Here is a 20,758-nt window from a genome sequence, read left to right as displayed (position 1 = left end):
CTCATCTTCTATCCAACAAAAATTACTTTCACGTTATTATCTTCCTACTCTTAAAACCAATAGCATTATAACTCATTATGATGCTTGTTTCAATAATAAAAATCATTGACTTTCTTTTGGAATATCCTCTATATCCTGCTCAATACCTTTTGAAATTATTTATATTGATATTTAGGGCCCTACCCCAATCGCTTCTTTTGACAAGTTCAGATTTTATCATTTTCGTAGACTATTTCACGAAGTACACAGTTATATCATCTCTATCATAAATATGAAGTTTCAACAATCTTTACTAACTTTATAAGGTTGGTCGAGAACTTCTTTCAGTCTACAATTAAAACAATTTACTCTGATGGTAGAGGTGAATATCAAGCCATTATATCCTATCTCTTAGCTTGTGGTATACAACACCTTAAGTCGCTCCCACATACTCCTTAACTAGTTGGTTCTATTGAACGCAAACATCAACATATAGTCGAAACTAGTCTCACATTTCTATATCAAGCTTCTATACTAATAACTTTTTGGTCTGCATCCTTTTAAACTATCGTCGATCTCATTAGTTGCATGCTCACTCCAGTCCTCCAATTCCAATCACCATTTGAAAAACTATTTTACAAATCCTTAAACTTTCAAAGACTTAAAGTATTTGGTTATTTATGTTATCCATGGCTACGTCCCTATGTCTCACATAAGATAAAATCAAAATCTAAGTCTTGCATTTTTATAAGATACTCTCTTGAATATAATGTCTTTTGATGCTACGAACCCCTAAATTCAAAAAGTCTTTATATCACGTCATATTATTTTTGTGGAGTCTATCTACCCATTTCAAAACCATGAGTCTTTTATTGTGTGACTTACTCTAACAAATATACATCACTAGAGTAAATCGTCAATCCCGTCAAACAAACCTCCAATAACACCTTCCAATCATTTACCTCGTGATTTACACTCTCTTGTTCTCCCAATTCAGTAGCTCCTTACTCCCTCTGTTGCTTCTTCTCTCCCTTCTTCACAAGTTTCTCCTATTACTAAAGTAATACTCTCGGAAACACAACCACTATCTTTACTCTCTTCTAGACCCAATGACACTGACATACCTCATCCTGCCCCGACCCGTGTCAGTGCCTCTTCACCGCCCGTACCAACAACACAACTTCTACCCCCTAGACATCCAATGACAACACGCTCCAAAAGTAGTATCTTCAAACCACTTCAAGTCCTTGACATACATGCTATCACAAAATTCTCTCCTGAGACTACTAAACCTACTATAATTACTCAAGCCCAAAAATCTCCATACTAGCGTAAAGCTATGTATGAATAATATGATGTCCTTGCCCATTAACTCTACACGGACCCTTATACCATTTCATCCCGCACAAAATATCATCGAGTGTAAGTGGTTCTTTCGAATTAAACAAAATCCAGATAGATCCGTTGCCATATATAAAGCGCATCTAGTGGTCAAAGGATTTCATCAACATCTTGGTGTTGACTTCACAAAAATATTTAATCTCGTTCTTAAACCCACAATAATCCGACTTATCCTTAGTTTAGTCATCTCAAAAGGTTGGCATTTACGATAACTCGATGTTAATAATACCTTTTACAATGGACCCTAATTGAAGATGTCTTTATGTAACAACCTCTTGACTTCATCTATCTTCAGTATCCAAGGCATATTTGTAAACTACAAAAAGCTATTTATGGACTTCATCAAGCTGCAAGAGCTTGGTACACTGAACTTGGCTCATTTTTTACATCAACTCTAAATCTGATACATCGTTATTTCTCCATCAACAAAGTAGTAATACAATATATCTTCTGGTATATATGAATGACATTATTGTCATGGACAATAATCTTATGGAGATCAATGCATTTCTCAAGCATTTGACAGATCGATTTTCCTTCAAAGATCTAGGAACCTTGAGCTACTTTTTGGAAGTGGAAGCAGCATATACGTCTTCAAGACTCTTTCTATCATAAAAAAAGTATATTCAGGATTTTTTATCAAAGATAAATATGCAGGACACAAAAACAGTTACAACTCCTCTATCTATTGGTGAATCACTCAAATTATGTTATAGAAGCCCTACTATGGACCCCACTCAATATTGTCAAGTACTTGGCTCCTTACAGTACTTAGCTCTCACCCACCCAAATATCTCATTTACGGTCAATAAATTATCACAATTTATGTATCAGCCATCTACTATACATTGGTCTGCAATTAAACAGATCTTGCAATATCTAGGGTGTTAGAAAAAGGATAGAGACAGAAATTACAGAAGAAGCTATTTTCCATTAACATGTCCCCTTTCCTATTTATACAGGTAAGGAGGAAGGATTTCCCTCAATAGATTAAAGAGATTTCCTCATATAGTTAGGAAAATCTTATCTACTATCATACCCCGACAAGATGGTACTCCTATCAAGAACATCAATCTTGGATCAATGTAATACAAAAAGTTGACGAGCGAGAGGCTTCGTAAGTGAGTCGGTTAACTGATCAGCCGAATGGACATGAGAAACTTGTAGTTGACAGTGGACAACTTGATCTCGCACAAAGTGAAAGTCGTAGCAATATGTTTTATGTGAGAGTATAACACCGGATTAGCACACAAATAGGTAGCTCTGACATTATCACAATATATTGTAGGAGTGGAGTTGATGTTGAGTTCCTTGAACAGATTTGTGACCCAATTGAGTTCTGTAGTGGCAGTGGCTATGACACAGTATTCAGCTTCAATTGTAGACCATGCGATTGTCTTTTACTTCTTAGAACTCTAATTGATTGGATTAGCGCCAAGGAAGATAATATACCCTAATGTGGATGTTCTATCATCAAAGTTGCCTGCCCAATCAGCATCGGTAAAGGCATGAAGCTGAAGTGGAGAGTGTTTACGAAGAAAGAGACCATGATTAAGGGTCCCCTTAAGATATCGCAAGATTCATTTGATCGCAAACCAGTGCATAGTAGACGGCCTCTGCATAAACTATGATACTTTGTTGACTACAAATGAGATGTTGGGACGGGTGAGAGCTAAGTACTGTAGGGACCCAATGACTTATCGGTATTGAGTGAGTTTCGTAGCAGGACTTCCATCAGATAATTTGAGAGAGCCACTAACAGAGAGATGAGTTATAACCACATTTGCATCCTGCATGTTTATTTTGGATAATAAATCTTGAATGTACTTTCTTTGTGATAGAAAGAGACCGGAAGATGTGAATGTAGCCTCTACACCCAGAAAGTAGTTCAAGGGTCATAGATCTTCGAGAGAGAATCGATCTGCCAACTGTTTGATGAACACTTGGATTTCTACGGGGTTGTTACCTATGACAATGATGTCATCCATATATACCAAAATATATATTGTGTCACTATGGTGTTGTCGTAAAAATAATGAGGAATCAGATTTGGAGTTGAGAAAGCCAACTAAAGTCAGAAAAGAGCCAAGTTTAGTGTACCAAGCTCTTGGAGCCTAACGATGTCCATAAATAGCTTTTCAAAGTTTGCAAACATGCCTTGGATACTGAGGATGAGTGAAAACATATGGTTACTGCATAAAAACATCTTCAATTAGAGTCCATTGTAAAAATACATTATTAACATCAACTTATCGTAATTGTCAGCCCTTAGTGGTGGCCAGACTCAAGATAAGTTTGATTGTAGTGAGCTTAACAATAGGACTAAATGTCTCAGTGAAATCAACTCCAAGTCTTTGATGAAACCCTTTAGCGATGAGGCGTGCCTTATATCGGGCAACAAAGCCATCGGGGTTCTGCTTAATTCGAAAAACTCACTTACACCCGATATTGTTTTGTGTATGATGAAAGGGTATTAGATCTCATGTTAAGTTATGGAGGAGGACATTATATTCCTCACACATAGTGGTACGCCAATGCGGAGATTTTTTAGCTTGAGTGAAAGTGGTGGGTTCAACGGTGGTGGATGAGGAATCCATGATAGCATGTAGATCAAGGACTTGACGTTATTTGAAAATACCACTCTTAGAGCGTGTGGTCATAGTATGGTTGGAGACTATGGGACCGTGAAGTTGTGTTGTTGGAATAAGCGGTTGAGAGTCATTGACACAGGTTGGGTCAAGTGGAGGTATGTCAATGTCACTTAGCCAAGAAGGAGGTAAAGATAATAGTTGTGATCTTGAACTAATTACCCCGATATTTGGAGAAGAAAGAAGTGGAGTAAGAATGAAGGGAATGGGTAATTGCTAAACTAGAGGAGTGAAATAATGTGGATCACAAAAGGAGGAACTGGACGATGTCATGGGAGGCTCGTCCAGTTGGATCGGAGGTATACTCCAGTAAGGAATGATTAATGAGGTGGTCTGCATGGTAAGATAGGTATAGTTTTGAAAAGGAAAGATAAACTTAACAAAAATAATATGACATGATACAAAAACTTTATGAGTATGGAGATTATAGCAGCGGAAAGCATTATGTTCAAGAGAGTAACCTATAAAAACACAAGAATTAGATCGTGATATTAACTTATGAGAGGCATAGGGAGGCAACCATGGATAACGTAGACAACCTAATACTCTAAGTTTATAAATGTTTGGGGGTTTGTGAAATAGTATGTCAAATGGGGACTGGTATTGTAGAACTGGCGTAGGCATTCTATTAATAAGGTAGAAGGTAGTTTGAAAGGTTGCTGTCCAAAATTTTGAAGGCATGGAGGCCTGATGGAGAAGTGTGAGCCCAGTTTGCTTTCGACGGAGCCAACAAGTTGAGTATGTGAGGGAGACTTGAGGTGTTGGATACCACAAGTTGAGAGATAGGACGCTAGGGCTTGATATTTATCGCCACCATCAAAGTAAACCATTTTGATGGTAGACCGAAAGTGGTTTTCGACCAACTTTCGAAAAGTGAGAAAGATGGTCAAAAAGTCATATTTACGGTAAAAAGGATATAATCATATGTACTTAGTGAAGTGATATACAAAAATAACATAAAATCTAAATTTATCAAAAGACAGGATTAGGGTAGGGCCCCAAACATTTGTATAAATAATTTCAAATGGTTTAGAGGAAAAAATGGAAGATGAGTCAAAGGGCTATCGATGACTTTTATTACTAAGACATGCATCACAATGCGTTATAGAATTATGCGATTTAAAAATAGGAAGAGAGTAATGAGAAAGTAATTTCTATTGAATAAGGGACGAGGGATGACCAAGACGATGATGCCACACATCAACTGGAGCCACAACGGAAGAATGAACAGTGGGATGGGTTATTTGTGGAGTTGACGGCCATTCATAAATGTTGCCTCTATTCGGGCCCTGGACCAAGGATGCCCTCGTGCTCAAGTCCTTAAGAAGAAAGGAATCAGGAAAGAATTTAATTGAAGTATTGTTATGTTTGCAAAATTGAGAAACAGAAATGAGATTATGTTTAATATGAGAGGCGCATAAAACATCATCGAGTGTAAATATGGTAGTATCAAAAGTAAGCATTGTGGAACTAGTATGAGTTATATGAAGGTCTTTACCGTCACCGATGATGATATTTTCATCACCACCATAGGGATTGTGGAGAGACAAATTTTGAAGATAAGAGGTGATGTGATGGGAGGCACCAGAGTCTATAATCTAGTTGGGCTGGCTAGTCATCAGAGTAGTGAGGAGATTTGTCTGAGGCCAATGTGACAGAGTAGGAAGGCGGGGTCGAGACCGACAAACTTTAGCGGAGTGTCTAATTTTATCACACAGCTGGCAGACGACCCGTCGTTGTTGGCTTGGAGGGGTAGGATGTCAAGACAAACGAGTATTGGAGTTACCACTTTGCGAGAAGTTATGATTAGGAGGATAACAGGGGTGTTGCATGGGACCCATAGGATCAAGAGGTGCATTGGTCAAACCTTTAATGATGTTCGGAGGGTATCGAGTGATCTTCCTCTTAGACTTATGACTGACTTGAGTTGTGACAGTCGGTCTGGGCAATTTGTCTATGCGCTTTAAATACATCTCATAGTCAGTCAATTTATCATAGAGTTTTTCAAAGAAGACTAGCGAGTCGCGTGCCCGAATTGCAGCCGCCAATTCCTTGTAGTCGTCTCCAAGACTATTTAGGATATGGATGATGATCTCCTCGTCACATAGGGAATGACCTATCAAAGCCAAGTCATCGATGATAAATTTGATATTTTGTAGATAATCAGGAATAGTACTTCCCTCTTGTTTGGTCATCATCAGCTTGGATAGAAGACTGAGCTTGCGAGTACGCGAATGATTCGCCAAGGTTGTTTGCAGTTTAGACCACGCATCAATAGTAGTCACACATAAAGAAATCAATGGAGTGATTGATCTAGCAACTGAGGCTTGAATAGCTTGAAGGATAAGATAATCTTGACACAACCACAATTTATGAGTTGGATTAGGTACTGGACTAGGTTCTTTGGGGATGTTGAGCTTGGCTGACGGACGACTGAAAGAGCCATCAATATAGCCTAGCAAGTCATATCCAAATAAGAGATTAGAAAATTGAGTCCGCTAGGATGCATAGTTGCCACCCTTTGATAACTTGAAAGGGATTAACATGGCAGCATTGATGGAGATAAGCCCTGTAGGAGAAGAGCTGTGAGTCCCTATAGAAATAGGAACTGGAATATCAGAAGAAGATAACAAAGACATTCCAACCTTTTTTTTTTTTTACAGAAGAACATCACGGGAGATAAAGGAAATGGGGGAGATCACTACTGTTGCTGCTACGACTTGTGAGAAGAGCAGCAGTTGCTGCTACGCCAGGAATTAAAGATCACTACTGCTGTTGCAGCTGTTGCAGATCTCTGCGGCTACTGAAGCTGCTGCAAATCGTTGCTGCTACTACAGCTACTACAGATTGCTATTGCTGTAGAAGCTACTAAAGTTGAAGGCTTCTGCTGTAGCGAAGACTGCTGAGGCAGCAAAGACTGCTGCGGTAGAGAAACTACTATGGCAGAGAAACTGCTGTGGCAAAGGAAGCTACTGCGGGGAGCCTGGAAGCGACCACAGTAGAGGAAGTTGCCACCATGGCAAAGAAGACTGGTGGCGGCTATCACTACGGAGGTAGCGGTTCAGGCGAATGGAGGACAACGGCCACCACGATAGTGTAGCGAACGCGGAAGTGGGCAAGGTTCTTACGAGGGTGGGAGGTGGCCGAGCGGTCTGTAACATCCCCCATTTAAAAAAAAAAATTAGTAAATGCTTGTTTGTAAATACGAGGATTATTTAATAAAAAAAAATTATTTAAATAATCCTCGTATTTACAAACAAGCATTTACTAATTTTTTTTTTTAATGGGGGATGTTACACGGTCGGCGAGTTCAGACCAGCTGTGATGCTCCGAGAGGTAGCAACTAATGGAATTGGAAGGCTGGGAAGCAATCGCAGAGCTGCGACGGTGTGCACCAGTAGCTGCTGTGGTGAACTCTGGCCGGGAAACGACCTCGAGGCTGTGTCGAGGCAGAGAGGGTTCTTAGCGTCGACTCTGCTTCTATAGGAAAGGCGGTAGTAAAGAATGCCGTCGACGTAGGTAAAAGAAGAGGGAAGGAGCGGGCAGGGGTTGGAGAGGGGTCCACCGCTAAGGATGAGTAGCCCAACCGAACCAACAAATAGACCCTTGTTGTTGTGGCCGCACCTGAAGGTGACACCGGGTACAATCACAACGGGAGCAGCAACAGAAGGGGAAGCGATTGAGGTGGAGTCGCGGTCCATAAGGCAATAGGAGAAGGGGCCGAGATTTGGGAGGCTGCTACAGTGGAGTCTGGCAGGGAAGTTGGTCCACTTCGAGTTGTTAGATGTGGATCTTCACGATGATCAGCTCGGAGTCCATCTTCATAGCACTGATACCATGTTAGAAAAAGGATAGAGATAAAAATTACAGAAGAAACTATTTTCCATTAACATGTCTTATTTCCTATTTATACATGTTAGGAGGGAGGATTTCCCCTAATAGATTAGAGGATTTCCCTCAATAGAGTAGAGAAATTTCCTCGTATAGTTAAGGAAATCTTATTTGATATCAAACGAGACCCTCAATCATGACCTCTTTTTTCACAAACACTCCTCACTTCATCTTATGTCTTTTGTTAATACTGATTGGGTAGAAAACTTTGATGGTAGAACATTCACGTCATGGTATATTATATTCCTTAGAGCTAATCCAATCAGTGGAGTTCTAAAAAGTAAAAGATAATTGCACAATCTATAACTATAGCTAAATATCGTGTCATTACTATCGCTACTGTAGAACTCAATTGGGTCATGAATCTTCTCAAGGAACTTGACATCGACTCTACCTCTACTCCTACAATATATTGTGATAATGTCAGAGCTACTTACTTGTGCGCCAATCTAGTGTTTCACTCACGCATGAAACATATTGCCATCGACTTTCACTTCATGCGAGATCAAGTTGTCAGACATCAACTACGTGTTTCTCACGTACATACGGTTGATCAACTAGTAGACTCACTCACGAAGTCTCTCGCCCATAAACTATTTTCACTGCATCGGTCCAAGATTGACATCCTTGATAAGAACATCATCTTACGGAGGCATGATAGCAGCTAAGATTTTCCCAACCGTACGAGAAAATCTTGTTGCTTTGTTGAGGAAAATCCTTCCTCCTAGCCTGTATAAATAGGAAGCACATATCAAACACAAAAATATCTTCTTCATGTTTCATTCCTTCGAGGATAACTCATTCGTTGGGTTAACGAATGTGATCTATTGATATAATCTACTGATTAAAATATTTAAACTTAAACTAATGATTAACGAGGGATTTACCTTGGTCAGATGGCTCAAATGTGAGACTTGAAGCCATAATCTCATTTTATTAGAGAGTTGAAAAGTCAAGATCTCATTAGGAGGCAAAGATCATACTTATTTTCCACGGAGAGCAGATGGTTTCTCATAGCTCCATAATGCTCGAACGGATGATGATGATGATGAGAACCGTGAGGCTCGTGCAGCTTTCATAATTGCACGGTGGAAAGTTGCAGGCTAATCAGATTTCATCAATAAATAGGACGAGATGGTGACCACCAAACATCCGCCCTCGGCATTCACTATTTCTCCACTCCCAACTGCGCACAGCCCATGCCCTGACGCTGCGTGATGGAATACGAGAATGGGACCTCCAAAAATTCCCATGACAGTGTCATTTCAAACGATGACCTCGCGACGGACTAATCGCTCCACCAACCTCTCATCAATGCCTGTTGCAGAGGTAGCAGCCTACCGAGCCGAAGAGCGTTAATGGCGACCGGGCCCCTGCAGCGAACACGGACAGGAGCAGACTGGCAGGCTTCGACCACCGAAAGAGACGTCGAACCGGTGCACCCACCCCGCCGAGGCTTCATTGCAGCTTCGCCATGGGCAAAGGTGAGAGCGGTAAAGGAGTCTAACGGAGATCAGAGTTAGGAAGTACTCGTTGGAGAACCCGATCCGTGCAACGATTCGCCGAGCCTACGCGCATCTATCCATCCTTCGTAACTGGAGTCATTCATCGTGTTGCTCTCCTTGTTTGATCTCGTTAATTTCAAGCCAAGTTTCAGTCCGTAGGCAGATAAACTTCATATGGATCATGAATCTGATCATGAATCTCGATAATTTCAAGCCAAGGTTCGTGGTCGTCATCACCTGAACGATCTCGATCCAAATGCACTTAAACTGATATGAGAACCAGTTCAGTTCCTCGGACAATACAACACCATAATGCTCCAAACCATCATCTGAGAAGCTCCTGATAAACTATGCACTCACCGAAACACTCCATCTCCAACTCCAAGCACTGAAACATCTTGGATTTTGTGGCGATTTGTGGTTCAAGTTATCCAAAGCAGTGAGCGAGATCTGAACTCTCAGTCTGGACGGAGCAGAAATGAATCATTCAAAGCATCCCAAGCTCGGAAGCAGAAGGTCAGTGAATGCAGCCACCAGCCACTCGGAACCTCAAACGCAGGACCGGCGACCGGCCCGGACGACAAGCGACAGGTGCAAGCAACGCATCAGGCTTTCACCTCATAAATTTCGTGTCGGGCCGAGGCAGAAACACTTGGGATGGCTTTAGGGTTTGGATCGTGGACAGAGGTCGTCCTTGGAATTGATTGCACGGGTACGTAGGTCTGCCGTGCAGGACGGCCACATGAGGACACGAGCTTCTGTTCTCAGTACATCTACTTCATGCCCACAGACTTGCGTGACATTATGGCCTCTCTCTACTTCTTTGGATATGCAATTGGGTTCTTTACATGGCAATGAGTGTTTTTTTATATGTGTATGCATAATCTTAATTATATATTTTTTAATAATAATTATTAAAGAAAAAGACAGAATATGTATATGACATTCTAAATATTTTTAATATTTTGATTCTTATATTTAAAAAAATTATATTCACATTCTTATAGTTACAAAAGTGGAGCATGTATGTCCAATTATCATAATATCATTACTTTTATTAATGAAAATATGAAAACAAAAGGTAAAAAGATAATTTTATTATTTCAATTAAAGACGATGGACGATAATATCGTTAGAAGCCGCGAATGATTGTTGTAGATGAGGAAAGTAACGACGAGAATCGAGAGCTACTCATCTCGTATATAAGTTATTCGCGGTCCCCAGCGATGTCAATTTCCGCCACCATCAATATTATCCATCATCACCAAATGAAAAGTTAAAATTAATTTTATCTTTTATTTTCATATTTTTATTGAGAAATTATCAGGATAAATAAATTTAAATATTTTACATTCATAATTATAAGTATGTTAATATATTTTTTTTAAATATAAGAATATAGGTAAGTAACTATCGAAATAATTTATAATTAATCTTATATTTATTTTAATACATAAGTGATCTGTATTGAGTGGAACCCACACGGTTTGTTTCTTCGGATGGATCGTGACTTTTTGATGGAATTGTATGCCTTTCAATGGGTCCCGTATGGTTTCATGAATCCCAAAATCACATTTGAAGAGTGACTATGACGCTTAACATCGAGGAATGTGATGCCTGTATCTTCGTCTCAGTCAATCTCCTTTTCTTAATGACTAAAGAATGTGTGGTTATATAAGAAGAAAGCAATACCTTTCAAAATGGTGAAATAGTAATATGTCATATTCCTATAGCTATTTGTTAAAACAATGATATAATAAATGGTTTCATTTTTATCTTTTAAAACTATAAATTGTCAATGGTCATACCATATTCTATTTATTTAAGGTATTCTTTGTTTTGTTAAAATCATTTTTTATTTTTTTTTTTCTTTCTTAATTAGCTTTAAATTGTATTAGAAATCATGAGCATGGATATTATCTCATGTTTAAGATGATCCAAACTTTTATACGCCCAATTGGATATGGGGAACAGAGGGGAGTAGTGTGACTTGGTTAGAGACGTCATCCGAGAAATCTCCTTGCCAACTAATGTTTAAGGAGATTTAATTCATGTTCTAGTGAGGATGGGAGGATGGGAGGTGTTAGTGACAGACCGGGTGGAAAGCTATGTCTACCTCCGTAGACACTGCTCATTCCATGAGCGCCACCTCCTCTCACACCCATACGACTCTCCAACACGGACTCCCATCATGTTTATGACACCTCTCTCTCTCTCTCTCTCTCTCTCTCTCTCTCGATCTGCTTTTGCCTATAAAATCCAATGGTGGTCTGAAGAGACCCGGCACCGAGAGACCTCAGGGAGGAGGAAGAGAGAGTAGTATGGCTTCAAGACCAGGCCTCTTCACCGAGTGGCCATGGCAGAGGCTGGGCAACTTCAAGGTCTCCACTTGCTCTTACCCCTTCCTTCTTCTCTTTCTCATGCTTATTCTTGTTGTGCAGAAGCAACTGCTGCTGCTGCTCTCTCTCTCTCTCTCTCTCTCTCTCTCTCGTTGCATTCAAAGGCTGACAATATACTTGCGGAAGGATTTTTCCAATGCTGAACAGCCAAACAGCATATGGTTGTAGAGAGTGAGGAAGGAAATGGAGATGAACATCATCAAGCGACTGCAAAATCCTGTAACGCTTGGCATGTAGAAGAGACTAAACCACATAAATGAGTAGTGATAAATGATACCATCTCATTCTTGATCAATACAGAGTAACAATAACCAATTAATCATCACCTACGGCTCATTACTCAAAGCTGAGCTTTCATTATGTGAACTCAGTCCCTCATGTATAAGATTTGTATGGTGCAAGGGACTCTTTTAACATCTACTACTTTCAACCTTTCTAATACAATGAAACAAACAGTCCACAGACATATCTCTCTTCCTGCCTTTGCAGTGATCTGATATGCACCTCACTGTGAGGAGCTTTTACTTGGTCCTTAACATCAATCACTTTCGAGCTCTCCCTCATCAAAGAGTTGGGGTTGCCTCTCTGTCGTAGGCCTGTGAGCTCATCGGTCTCAAGATATATGAGCAGTGGCTTGGTTACATCTTTATCTAGTTCTTCCACTTTTTCTGAAACAACAAATAGAAGGCTAGTATCAGTTTTCTAATGATGCCAAAACCAAAATTTTGTACTGTGAGAAACATGAGTATTGACTAGGTTACATCTTTATCCTGTTCTTCCACTTTTCTGAAACAACAAACGAAATGTTAGAATGAGCTTCTAACAAGTACTCTGGATCTGATACTTGTCCATGGTAGAGAAGTCTAAACATCACATTCTCTCTTTGTTGTAGTACCTGGTGTTGGCTCCTTGGAGTTTGCATAGCCTGTACTTGGCGCTGAGCAAGGAGAGGAAGGAACTGGACCTGACATACCTCATCATACTCCCGTCTTTGCTGTTGAGGATGCTCCACAACCAAGTCTGGATCAGTTTAGCTCGCTTCCAGAACGCACGCAGCAAGAACCGGATCGTTGACAAGAGCATCGAGTTTGAGCAGGTCGACAGGGAGAGAAACTGGTAAGCACACCTTCCTGCAAAGTCACATCGGAAGAAAGAATTCATCAGAACACAACATCACATATTCTTTTAATCTAACCTCGCTAACAACAACATAGCAATAAGAATTCATGATCCATCTAAACCAAAGTGTTTGGCAGGTAAACTGAAATGTTTTACCTTTTTTAAGGATTTGTTTTTCCCTCACCTGCTTGACATAAAGAGAAATACAACAGGGACGATCAAATCATCTTCAATGGGATACTGTTCTATCTGGGTTATTTCTACATTCCGGGAGCAACCAACCTTCCAGTTTGGAGGACAGATGGAGCACTGCTCATGGCTTTGCTGCATATGGGGCCTGTGGAGTTCCTCTACTACTGGTTTCACAGGGCACTACACCATCATTTCCTCTATTCTCGATATCACTCCCACCATCATGCTTCAGTTGTTACCGAGCCTATCACATGTAAGATCAGATCAGTCATTTTTCTCCTTTCCTAAGGGAAGTTAGCGTAGAGTAAGATTTGTTAGTTTATCATACTCATGCAACTTATGGTGCAATATCTAAATTAAGCAAACATGTGGTGCAAACATCTTCTTTGTAGTTTTCCGATGAAACAATATTTAGGTTTAGCATCATGCTCGAGCTTACAGATCCGGCACGATAATTCCTTGTTACTATCAGATTAACAGAGATAAAAGCATTGTATAGAAGAGCTGGCACAACTATAACATAGAACTGTTGCCATAAATCTTTGATCGAGGAGCCGAATGTAGTTACTGTTTTAATATTGAAGCACTTTAAATACAAACACAGGACTTTGAACACATTAACATATGAATCAACAATTAAAACTTAAAGGAAGCTGCACCTTTAAGAATTAAAAAAATATGTAAAGCACTTCTGATGCAAAATTACATGGAAAACTCAATCATAAGCACTGTCCAGATTGCAGATTTTATATCTCCAAATACTTAATCATGAGCACCGTCCAGTAGTACTACTTTTTTGTTACATTAACAGGAATTTAACAGAAACTCAATTTTGTTCCAAAAGGGTAAAGGAAACAAAACGAAAGACAAACAAAATGCCTATGTGATACGTAGAAATCTTATGATATGCAAAGAACGCTACGCTAATGATGAAGCAAACACTTTTGACTTGCATGAACAAATCATTCATTCCTTGTGAAGTTATTGCCACAAAAATCATGAAAGAAAATTAAGAGTAACAGTTTCTTCATAGCACATATAGGCAATCTACAACTCAACTTTTATGAATTATATTAGATTTTCTTCAGTATTTTTACATGCTTTAACTTGATTCTGTTAGTATCTGATTCCTAATCTTCGTTTTGACAGCTGTCATTCATCCGTTCGCAGAGCATGTGGTGTATTTCTTGCTCTTTTCTATTCCAATGGTGACAACAATCGTAACCAGAAGAGCTTCCATTTTGGCATTGCTGGGCTATGTTGCATATATTGACCTGATGAACAACATGGGTCACTGCAACTTTGAGTTGGTCCCAAAGTGGCTATTCACAGTCTTCCCGCCTCTGAAATATCTTATGTACACACCCTCGTAAGTATATACTACATTAGCACAGCTGAACTTTTATTTTATAGAGAGGAGCTTAGTTTCAGCAGAATTTGGCCAAAGAAATACTCAGCTTTAAGTGAATAAGTTAGGAAGGTCATAGCTTTAAATCAGATTATGCAGACTTGGATCAAACATGTTCTCCTCAAACAAATACATTATGTCTTCCAAGTCAATTAGGGTTTGGATTAATCGTATCTCAAAAGTGTACCAATTTTCAATCTTAATTTGAATCTGTCAAGCATGCAGCAAAAAATAGTCATCTGAAAGACACGTTGTTGGAGTCCATTCCTTTACATATAAAAGTCTAAACCTAAGACAGAGAATCTAAATTATGAAAATAACTGTTCTGAGGTAAAGAAGTACGACACAAAAAATCCAACTAAAACATGCAAGCCACAGAAAGGTGTACTTCACTACCTTGTTGTCTTTCCACCAAATTTTCTAAATTACAATGACTGATCATTACTTAGATTTATTTGACACCATGCAGTTATATTTGTTGATAAAGAAAGACTTTTAGGTTTGAACATTTTCAACATTCAAAAGGACTCCAACACTTGATAGGCAAAACTCAAACTTCCAAACCAAAACCAAGAGTCCAATCTCATTAATTGTCACATATTCTTGAAGTCAGTATTGCTTTAATACTTAGAAATATTTTTTTTTTTTCAAAATTTGGAACCAAATATCATGTACTGTCTCAAAATATATACTCCTGTAACTGGCTTGTTCTGACAGACCTTCATTACTGGGCTGACTGGTGTTCTGTTTCTCATAATTTAAATGCAAATGAAGTCACACAATATCTCATATTACTGTACAGGTTTCACTCTCTTCATCACACTCAATTTCGAACAAACTATTCTCTGTTCATGCCATTCTATGACTACATATACAGCACAATGGACAAGTCATCAGATGATCTATATAAGAGATCGCTGAAAGGAAAGGAGGAAGTACCTGATGTAGTTCATCTTACACATCTTACCACTTTGCAATCAATTTACCATTTAAGAATTGGCTTCGCTTCATTAGCATCCAAGCCATACAACTCCAAGATGCCTATCTTGCTAATGTGGCCAGTGGCATGGACCTCAATGTTATTAACATGGATATACAGCTCCTCCTTCACTGTCGAGAGGAATGGTTTCAAGAAAATCAAGATGCAAACATGGGCAATACCGAGATTCAAATTCCAAGTAAGAAATGTTACTGACAAGAAAACGAATTTTAGTAGTTGAATTGTTATATCTGATATATAAATTGTTCATCTTGCAGTATGGCCTACCAAATGAAAGAGATGCAATCAATGATCTAATTGAAAAGGCAATTTTAGAGGCTGAGGACAAAGGAGTCAAAGTTCTCACTTTAGAACTCCTAAATCAGGCATGGTCTTTTCTTTTTCTTTTCTTTTTTGGCTAATAAATTAAGGCAAGAGAAGTTCTTTTATAGAAATCATCAAGTTGGGCCATAAGATGCATGTGAGAGAGAGAGAGAGACAGAGACAGAGACAGAGACAGAGAGGATAGAAAAACATAATCAGAGAAGAAATATACTCGATTTAGCAATTAAAACATCATATATTTGCAATATAACTAACAATACCTTTTTCACTATACAAATAGACTACAAATAACATCCACATTGTACAGTAAATTGTTTACTTAAATATCAGATTCCATGGAAAACTCTAGCTTTACCAAGTTTACATTTCCTAGATTAACTGAAATTGTGTCAAGTGACTAATCATAGATAATTATATAGCTGTCATCCTAATAGATGCAAAATCACCTTGAATATGCTCATATAATCACTTAAATCTCCTAAGATACCCTAACAATAATGTAGACTTTCTAAATAAGAGCTGACATTAGTGTTGCACCAGACCTATACATTTGGAAGGCAACAGTTCTGAGATTTATTGCAGTCCAACATATTTCAAATGTTTGCAAAATGCAGAACCACCAATTTGAGTTTGAATCTCACAGCCCATTTTCTGTTTGAAACTCAGCCCTTGAACAATATAATAGCTATCTGTAACAATACATATCAGACAAGAAAAAGACATGCCAAAATTAGTGACGTATCTCATGAGAAAATGCCATAGGCAAAGGGGGTAAAAGATTAACGATCTAACAGAAAATAGCTCTCGTTAATTTAAGTCAGCAAATTGCCTTCTGCATGATTACAAAAAAAGTTTGCTTTCAGGCAAATGAACTCAATGGAAATGGTGAGCTCTATCTTCATAAATACCAAAACTTGAGGTTAAGAATTGTGGACGGTAGCAGCTTAGCAGCTGCAGTGGTTCTTAACAGTATTCCTCCGGAAACAAAAAAAGTCGCCCTCTGTGGAAATCTCTCAAAGGTAGCCTATAGAGTAGCTTCTGTGTTGTGCCAACGTTGTGTTGAGGTATGGAAACATTTCTTGCAAACTGCATCTCATCATCTATGATTGTTTTCTGATAAGTAAAAATATGTTCACAACTTAACTAGTTTTCTGCATGGTTCATGTTGTACAGGTAATGATGACACGGAAACGTGAATATTACATGCTCAAATCGCAAATACCAGAAAGCATAGCAGGTTATCTATTACTTTCAAACAACCATAACACTCAGGTAATCTATTTATTTTGATAAATAATTGCATTGGAAACACCAGCATCACAATGGAACTGACTGTTTAGGCTTAAAAACAATGAAAAAGAATAATCATAACAATTATCAACACAAAATATGCAAAAACTTGGACAGACAAAGATAAGTCTCATAGAGATTAAAAAAAATTAAACTATTTAATGCATAAAATTATAGAGACTTAATTAAGCAATTTTAAATCAAACACATTATGGGCATAATTAGAATGTTTTATGACTCTATAAGAAGGATTAAGAATGTAGAAACTAGAACTTATGCATAATATATAACATAGAATAACAATTAGTAGGTTTTCCACAGGTTTGGCTAGTAGGAGATGGCTTGGAAGATGTAGAACAAAGAAGTGCACCAAAAGGTACATTATTTGTCCCCTATTCATCATTCCCACCGAAGAAGGTCCGTAAGGATTGCACATATTGCACCACTCCAGCAATGAAGATACCAGACACAGTGGAGAACATGCACTCTTGTGAGGTACGGAGTGCTGCATATTCATTTTATTCAAGTCAACTACTTGCATATTCATGACACTTCTAAGAATATTGATAGACAGCACACAATAACTTGAGATTTTTAAAACACGAGAAAAGTCCATTTGTGTGCTTTATAAAATGTCCTTACACATCTGGTTGACAGAATTGGCTACCGAGAAGGGTCATGAGTGCATCTCGTGTTGCTGGTATAGTGCATGCGCTAGAAGGGTGGGATTCACATGAATGTGGAGATAAAACTCAGGATATTGACAAAATGTGGTCCACTGCACTCCGTCATGGTTTTCTCCCCTTGTTTGGAATTTCACCAGATTTATCCAACTAAACAGAACTTAGGATGTACCTGGCAAGGTACATAATGTGGAACTCTTAATGTCACATACCCTTTCAGATGGGCAGAAGCTTCCTTTCTTCATTAAGTTCAATAAATTATGCATTACCACTTGACAATACATGAGAGAAGTTTTATCCAATTCTAGTGATGGTTTAAAGATTGTGCCATGATCCTACTGGAGACAGCAATAGGCAGGTATTCACTGAGGTGCTCAAAATTTGCTAAACACAAAAGACTTCAATTACAAGTTGTCAAATTTGAGCTTCGTATTGATGCAGCAAAAGTCAAATCTAGACTTGACAAACACTCAAAAAGCAGCAAAAAAATTGTAATTTGTTTACCACTTAACTGAAGTGCATCAACCAATTACTACAATAACGTCATCACTGGGAGGTATACCAACCCACAATGCCCAGCTGAATAAAATGATTTAAAAATGAATTTTATATATTCCAGTATCGAATTATACATTAAGACTGATACTTTGTCTGACCTGTATTCATAACCTTTGTATTGAAGAAATGCAGAAGAAAAACATCTTTTATAGAATGAATGGTTAAATATCATGAAATCAAGTATGTACCACCAAGCTTATTGGAGGCAGAACGTTTTACCATAGATCTTTATTTTCAATGATCTTAAATTCATTAGAAAGATCTGTTCAAACTCTCTTAGAAAGATCTTTACATTATAGAAGCAAAGTCAGTGTTGTAATTTGGTGACCACATAGTAAAAATTTTGTTAATGCTTGAACTGTGTTAGGACTTAGGACTACACAAGCTCTAGAAAGTTTTATTGTTTCTAGTGTTTTGTGTTGATTACAAGTGTGGTTTTAAAGTATTAAAGGTACGTCAAAGTCCTATTAGAAGGAGAGGGAATATTGCTTTAAAGTTGCTCAGTGGTCTATGAGTAGCTTGTGGGTGGTCAATAAGCTATTAACAAAGAAGCAATGATGATTTTAGTGAAATACTCTCTGTTGTGGTGGGGGACTTTATGTCGTTCTCTCTTCTTCTATCCTCTCTTTTCTCCATTCTTTTCATCTCCTTTGATGTAATTTTCTCTTCTATTGCCTCTTTTCTTATCCCCTTTTGTCTAAATCAAATTTCATAAATGCTTCTATTAACTCCCATTCTAGTGTCTTCTCCAAGTTTCTATTTGCATTGTACTTCCAATCTAGCCAATGAAGAAAAAAACCACTAACTCAAGTCCTTGTCTACATAATCAACAAATTGTGTTGAAAAGAACACAATGACCAGCAATGGAAACAACAAATAACCATTAGCTTCTAAACTTGTAGGTACTTCTATTGGAGCAATTAGAAGTAAACTATGTTCCAATTAAGGTTCTAAGAGAGATTATAAAAGAAAAGTGAAGGCAGAAATAAAAGGTGGTTATTAGTTAGTTGATTTGGTCTACTAAAACAATGATTGAGATCCTGCAATAATTCACAGAATGGTCCCCTGACAATGTTCCAAGGCCACAAGAGAAGACTTTACATATCCCATTAATTACAGAATCTAGAATAAAACACAACATTAAATTTTCTAAATGAGATTGGCATGGTTGCATTTAGTACGTCGACTAATTGCTTACGTTGATCCAGAAAGCAACATTTCTAGCCTAAGAAAACAACTGTGTTGTAGGCAGAGCTTAAGTGGGATCCTGTTCTGTGAAAGCAGAGTAGATGAACAAACAAATTATTGCAACAATGATGACAGGCAATAATAACAAAGTCAACCAAAAAGTAGGTGATGTAAACAATGATAAAGGTTTTAAAGCATCATTATGTTGTGGCCAAGATCTAAACACACAATCAGAATATTGAATCATTTGCACAGAACTTTTTGTATCAGTTCCTAAGGCGATCTAGACAACGATGAAGAACAATACCAAAAACCAAAAGGGTGCAAAGACCATAACATTAATAACATGGGAAGAGAACACAGGGATCTACCGATGGATGCAACCAGTCCTCCTGATGTCAAAAGATTCCTTCTTTTTCTTGGTAGAATGTTAAAGATCTTCTGGCAATAACAAAAGAGAATGAACATAATGCCATGGAACTGAACGTTAGGATTCAAGAATTAATGCAATCGGTCCACTTGATGTCAAAAGATTCATTTTTTTTCCTTCATGATAGAACATTGAAGATGTTCCACCAAACATGAAATCAATGCCTTCATCGCAATTATCGAATGACATAAAGAAACAAATAACAAGAATGTCAATGCCACGTGAACTATCATCGGTCGATTAACGCAACCGGTGCTCTCGATGTCACAGGATTCATTCTTTTTTTTTTTGCCGCCGACCAGGAAACCAAAAGGATATCAGAACAAAAGGGACATAAAGATACCTAACAAAAAGGAAACAAGAAGTCTAATGCCATCGGAACTGACCGTCGAAATCCGTTGATTAATACAATTAGTTCTGCTGATGTCCGAAGATTCCTTCTTTTTTCTTGGTACAATGATCAAGATGTTCCTGCAAACAAGCAACCAGGAAAACAAGGTTCTCAAGGTCTATAACAAATGATATCAGAAGCAACAAGTGTAGGAAGACGCATAACAAGAAAAAGAAGTTTGATTCCATGGCAACTGACCGTCAGCATCCATCTTGATCCCGAACCACTCCTCTTAATGTTAAACGGAAGCTCTCTCGAGTGCTCCAGAGAGGGTCGATGTGAAACCCCTCTGGACATGACGCGAACGAAAAGTGCGGGGGAAGTAGAGATTAAAAACTACATTAAATAAAAT

General features: G+C 38.3%; 1 protein-coding gene and 1 long non-coding RNA gene across 3 annotated transcripts; one reads left to right on the top strand and one right to left on the bottom strand.

Annotated features, from left to right (window-relative positions):
- Positions 1-11,645: 11,645 nt before the first annotated feature.
- Positions 11,646-18,120, top strand: LOC135597427 (very-long-chain aldehyde decarbonylase GL1-5-like). Its single transcript, XM_065090352.1, has 10 exons — positions 11,646-11,805; positions 12,716-12,939; positions 13,155-13,387; positions 14,284-14,503; positions 15,345-15,720; positions 15,800-15,907; positions 16,730-16,930; positions 17,040-17,138; positions 17,478-17,651; positions 17,814-18,120. The coding sequence occupies exons 1-10, from the start codon at positions 11,746-11,748 to the stop codon at positions 17,991-17,993; spliced, it is 1,875 nt and encodes a 624-aa protein (XP_064946424.1). The 5' UTR covers positions 11,646-11,745; the 3' UTR covers positions 17,994-18,120.
- On the bottom strand, positions 17,812-20,687 carry LOC108951656 (uncharacterized). 2 transcript variants are annotated; one of them, XR_001976114.2, is made up of 3 exons: positions 20,605-20,687; positions 20,402-20,486; positions 17,812-20,026 (listed from the first exon to the last, which is right to left on the bottom strand). It is a non-coding gene; the product is annotated as an uncharacterized LOC108951656 (long non-coding RNA). The 2 variants fall into 2 exon arrangements; XR_001976113.2 differs by having other exon boundaries at positions 17,812-20,023.
- Between the last annotated feature and the right edge of the window lie 71 nt (positions 20,688-20,758).

Source organism: Musa acuminata, chromosome BXJ1-11 (assembly GCF_036884655.1).
Source record: "Musa acuminata AAA Group cultivar baxijiao chromosome BXJ1-11, Cavendish_Baxijiao_AAA, whole genome shotgun sequence".
Classification (NCBI taxonomy): Eukaryota; Viridiplantae; Streptophyta; class Magnoliopsida; order Zingiberales; family Musaceae; genus Musa; species Musa acuminata.
The sequence above is the reverse complement of the archived record's forward strand: the minus strand, read 5'-3'. Positions and strand labels throughout refer to the sequence as shown.